The following is a 4,510-nucleotide window of genomic DNA, read 5'->3' as shown; positions in this document are numbered from 1 at the left end:
GGAGAGCACGGTAAGATCCGCAAGTCATGGTGTTTCTTTGGGGGCACGGGAGGCTCTCAGGAGGCAGACGGCCTAATGGACGGCGAGTGGACGAGGTGTTCATTTCTTGAACATCGTTGGGCCTTTTATATATGTGAGGAGCCTGATGTATCCACGTGTTAGGAGCAATTAGACACGTTTATGGGCTTGGGTTGTTTAGCTGCTGTTGCTCCTTCCTTAATGTTCTTAATTGGGTGCCAGATGAGGCCAGATGTTTATGGCCTTTTACCCTAAACTGCACAATTTTTGTCCTCAAAGGGCCAGCTCACCTCTCCTCACCCCACCCCAACCTCCTCATACACAGTTGGCGAAAGGTTTTTGAGGATAGGGGAGCGGTGACTCACGTTGGAAAGGAGGGCGGAGGAAGGCGGGGCTGCGGCTTCTCCCGTACCACCCATGTGATGTGCTCATGCCGCTGTCCGTGGTGCTGGTCACATCGGCACTGCAACACTGGGAGAGCGTAAGATCAACAGATGGGCTCCGTGATTTCCCTCACAGGGATGGCTGTTTTTACAGCACCAAAGCCTCACACACCTGCTCCCAGATTCCTCACCTGCACCCATCAGCCAACTCTCTGTATCTTGCCTCTCTCTCTGTTTCTCTCTTTCTCTCACACACACACAAACATACACACTGCGAACTCACATGCTGGACTTCCCATCAACAATCTCACAGATACTCATACGTGCTCATACACACATACATCTACCTCCACTTGCACCTGACAATCCCCTTCTTAGACCTTATTTGTTAGCCTGTGCTGAGAGGAGGCACTCCCTCCCACAGAGTCTTCCATGAGGCCTAAGGAGGTACACCTTGGCTCAGCAGTCTCCAGAATGCCCAGCCATTTCCAACAAGGCCCCAAGCAAGGATAGCCTGTCTAGATTTCACCTCCAGGCTCCATGATTTCCCCAGGGCGCAGAAGGACTGGGGTAGACACAGCTATTATAAGTTTTTTTATAGCTTTTGGCTCAGAATACAAGAGAATCTTTCTAGACAGAGCCATATAGAGGGAGCATCCAGCGCCCTGCCATCACCCCCCTGATCCTATATTGCTTTCCATGTTCTAACAACCCTGCAACATCCTTCTGTTTACAGCAATTTGTCAGTAGCATTAGAAGATGCTAATCCATATTGTCAGAACAAATCCATATTGGTGTGTACCATCCATCCAACATAGTTAGATTGGTCCTTGAACCTTATAAGGCTGGGTAGGAACCAGGACTCTTCCATGACTAGATCTATGTGATCTAGGGGAGCAAGGTAGTTCACTCCTCTTGGAAATGGACTAAGCATCTTCTTCCCAGGGCTGCCTTGGAGAATTACAGAGATGTGCATGCACTCAACAAACTCCAGAGCACTGTGCAGATGTGCTTTGTTGTAATCATTAAGAAGCAAGAGGCTCTGGGACTGCATTTTCTCAAAGTTCACATCATGATCCACAAATAGAAGCAACCAGAATTTTAATGAAACAGGTTAGGACAAAATCAAGTAGAGTAGAATATAGTAGAAAACATCAGAGTGTAGCATACATAATTAAAACACTTCAGGATCTTTTATTTCAATAGTATATGATATGTACGTATGTGTGTGCTTAATCACTATGAAAAATTATTTCTTACTATAATTGGAACTAAAAAGTTTAAATACATGGCTTATCAGTTAAGAACACATACCCAGAGTCCAAACTGCCTAGTTTCAAAGTCCCCCTCTCCCAGTTTCTAGCTATGTAACTTCAAGCAATTTCTTAACCTCTCCCTATTTCATTTCATGATTTGTAAAGTAGGGGTAATGCTACCTACCTCATATAGTTTTTATAAGGATTAAAAGAATTAATCCATGTCAAGCAGTTACAATAGAGCCTGACACACTCCTAAGGATGTAATCATATTAGTGGTAGGTGTCGCTACTGCTGCAGTTATAATGTCAGGTTTGATGGAGAGGTAGAGATATGTGTTATTATTGTTGTTGCTACTGCTTCTGCTGTGGATATATCAGCATGTTTCATGGAATATACCTACCTACATTACTAAACCACATGTAAAATACCCACTAATGATGCCTATGTTAAAGGAATAATGAAGTGAAATGAAGTGAAAGTCATTCAGTCATGTCCTACTCTTTGCAACCCCATGGCCTATACAGTCCATGGAATTCTCCAGGCCAGAATACTGGAGTAGGTAGCCTTTCCCTTCTCCAGGAGATCTTCCCACCCCAGGGATCAAACCCAGGTCTCCCACATTGCAGGCAGAATAGACAGATTAAATTTTAAAATACATGGATAATTCTTAACACAACAGCTGGCACACAGCAAGTGCTCAAAATATGTTATCAACTCTTATTCTACCATGGAGTTAGTCTTAGGGGCAAGTAGAATTGGAGACCTTTCCTTTATCCTGAAAAAGAACCCAAAATCAAAGGTCCATCCTCAAGCCCAGCTACCTGAGGGAAGGCCCAATGAAAATCTCTCTTCTTAGGCAAAGGGAAAGTGTCACCAATCCTCAGGTAACTACACTACTGGGTGAAAAGAAAAGCTTGTACAGTCCAAAAAGTATGTTATCTGTTATAATTGATGAATTTGTGTTCCTTATTTGGCCTTAACACACCATTAGAAATCTTTAGCCACAAATTAATGACATGCTCATTCACCTTGCCTAATGGTGAATTTTTATTTATTTATTTATTTTTGCATAATTCTAAAATCTCCTGATTGATCAGTAGCCCAGGGATATCATGGGATTGAGGTTGACAATCCATCCAAGTATAATGGAACTCTAAAGAGAGCAGGAATTCCACTGTGGCTGGACATATGGAAGTTGGATTTGAAGAAAAACTTGCCAGAAGGAGGGCAAATAGTCATGCCTTCCTAAGGAGCTTGCATTATGTCTCCCATTTAGGGGAGCTTTATGTAAAAGAGAAACATTCTTTATTCTGGAGTGGCCATCATGTTTGTGGAGACAGGGTGAACCAAAAGACCTTTATATCTGGAGATCAGAGCCTCTTCAGATCTTGTTTCAAGGGATGCCTGGAGAGAAGGGGTAAATCAGGTAATTTTAACATTGAGAAGTTCTTTTTCAAGACTCCCTCTAGTCCATCCTGCTCCTGTGAAGGATGTTGCAAAGCAGATGCCCCAAGATGGATGGTGGGTTAGACAAGGTAACATCTTGTTGCTAGATTCAAGAATTCTGTGATTGATGTATCCCTGCAATATGCTGAACCCTATCTTAAGGGTTGGAAGGAGAGAGGAAAGCATTAAGAGGAGGAAGGAAATATGGATTCTGGAACTCCTGATCTGACAGGGAAGACAGACCCAGAAGTTCAGAAGTTCATGAGAAAGGGCAGAAGCCTAAGAGAGTTTGTTTATAGCTATACCATCAGATCCTCAGGAGCTCAATGCCTGTTGACAGTGCCCATTCCAGGACAGTGTGAAATACAGTTAGTCTGATGAGAAAGGTATGAACGGATCCCTAGAAAGGGTGAGGACAGGCTTCAAAAAGCAGCAGGAGGGACAGTGTTGGTAAAAAAGATGTGCATGGAGGTATTTCAAAGAGTCGACAGTGGGGGCAATCTGAGGCAATCTCTTCTTCCTTGCAGAAGAGGAAGGTATCATGAGATGCTTTGACAGTGGAGAGCCAGTGGAGACAGAGACTTCCGAAGCAGGGCCCATGTCATTCTGCTGCATGGCTGCAGACTGGGAAGCAGCCTGTGAACTCTATATCTGGAAGATACCAAAGCTCTAGGCTTGCAGGTATCCAAGAGGTGTGCCAGAGCTCTGCCCCTCAGCCAAGACAGCCTGGGACAGGGACCAATTGTCCATGAGAACTCACCAGGGGAGGGAGGGCCAAAGGCAGTCCTAGAGAATCTGGCAGAGGGGGAAGCCTGACTCAGGAGCTCCACCCTTGGTGAGGTCCATTCCCACCAACCAGGCTGAGCCCCTGCACCTCCCCCAGCCCATGTCCCTGCCCCATAAGGGCTCATTTATTTAGAGCTGGAGCCTACCCTTTAAGTAGGTCTATACCTGTGCCCCTTCCCCCATGAACCTCCTTTGCTCTTCCATCGTGGAGTGTCCCACTATTCTCCCATGGGTCTTGCCCTTTTTCATCCTCCACTGTCCTCCACTTCCTTCCTCTCTCCTCTGTCTCCCCGAGTCTCCCTTCCATGCCATTCTCCTCACCCCAGTCAGTCTCCATCCTTCTTCCAAGTGGCCCTGGAGAGTAGTAATCTAAAAGCAAGCATCTTTCTTCTTCCTTTCCTCTAGAAAACTACCTTCCATCCACTTCTCTTTCCTCAACCCTACCCCATCTCTACTGAAGGCCCATGGGCTTCAGAATTCTTGCCTTGTTGTCTGCCTTTCCCTTCCACTCCCACCATCACTCAGGTTGAGGAGTTTGCTTTGGTAAAGGACACATCCACTCACTTCATCTTTCCTTCAGGCCCCAGCCAAGAACCTCTCCCCACCCCACCCCCACCC

The 4,510-nt window shown here is 45.6% G+C and overlaps 1 protein-coding gene across 1 annotated transcript in view; it reads right to left on the bottom strand.

Moving 5' to 3' along the window:
* The window catches only part of LOC105001711 (keratin, type II cuticular Hb1-like), a 7,256-nt gene extending 6,534 nt beyond the window's left edge, over positions 1–722 (bottom strand). Inside the window, 2 exon segments of the mRNA XM_010858084.1 lie at positions 384–481; positions 685–722. Coding sequence (XP_010856386.1) covers positions 384–481; positions 685–722 — 136 coding nt within the window.
* Between the last annotated feature and the right edge of the window lie 3,788 nt (positions 723–4,510).

The sequence above is a fragment of the Bison bison genome, unplaced genomic scaffold, assembly GCF_000754665.1.
Source record: "Bison bison bison isolate TAMUID 2011002044 unplaced genomic scaffold, Bison_UMD1.0 scf7180017864383, whole genome shotgun sequence".
Taxonomy (NCBI): Eukaryota; Metazoa; Chordata; class Mammalia; order Artiodactyla; family Bovidae; genus Bison; species Bison bison.
Note: the sequence above shows the minus strand (reverse complement) of the source record. Positions and strands in the feature narration are given on the sequence as shown.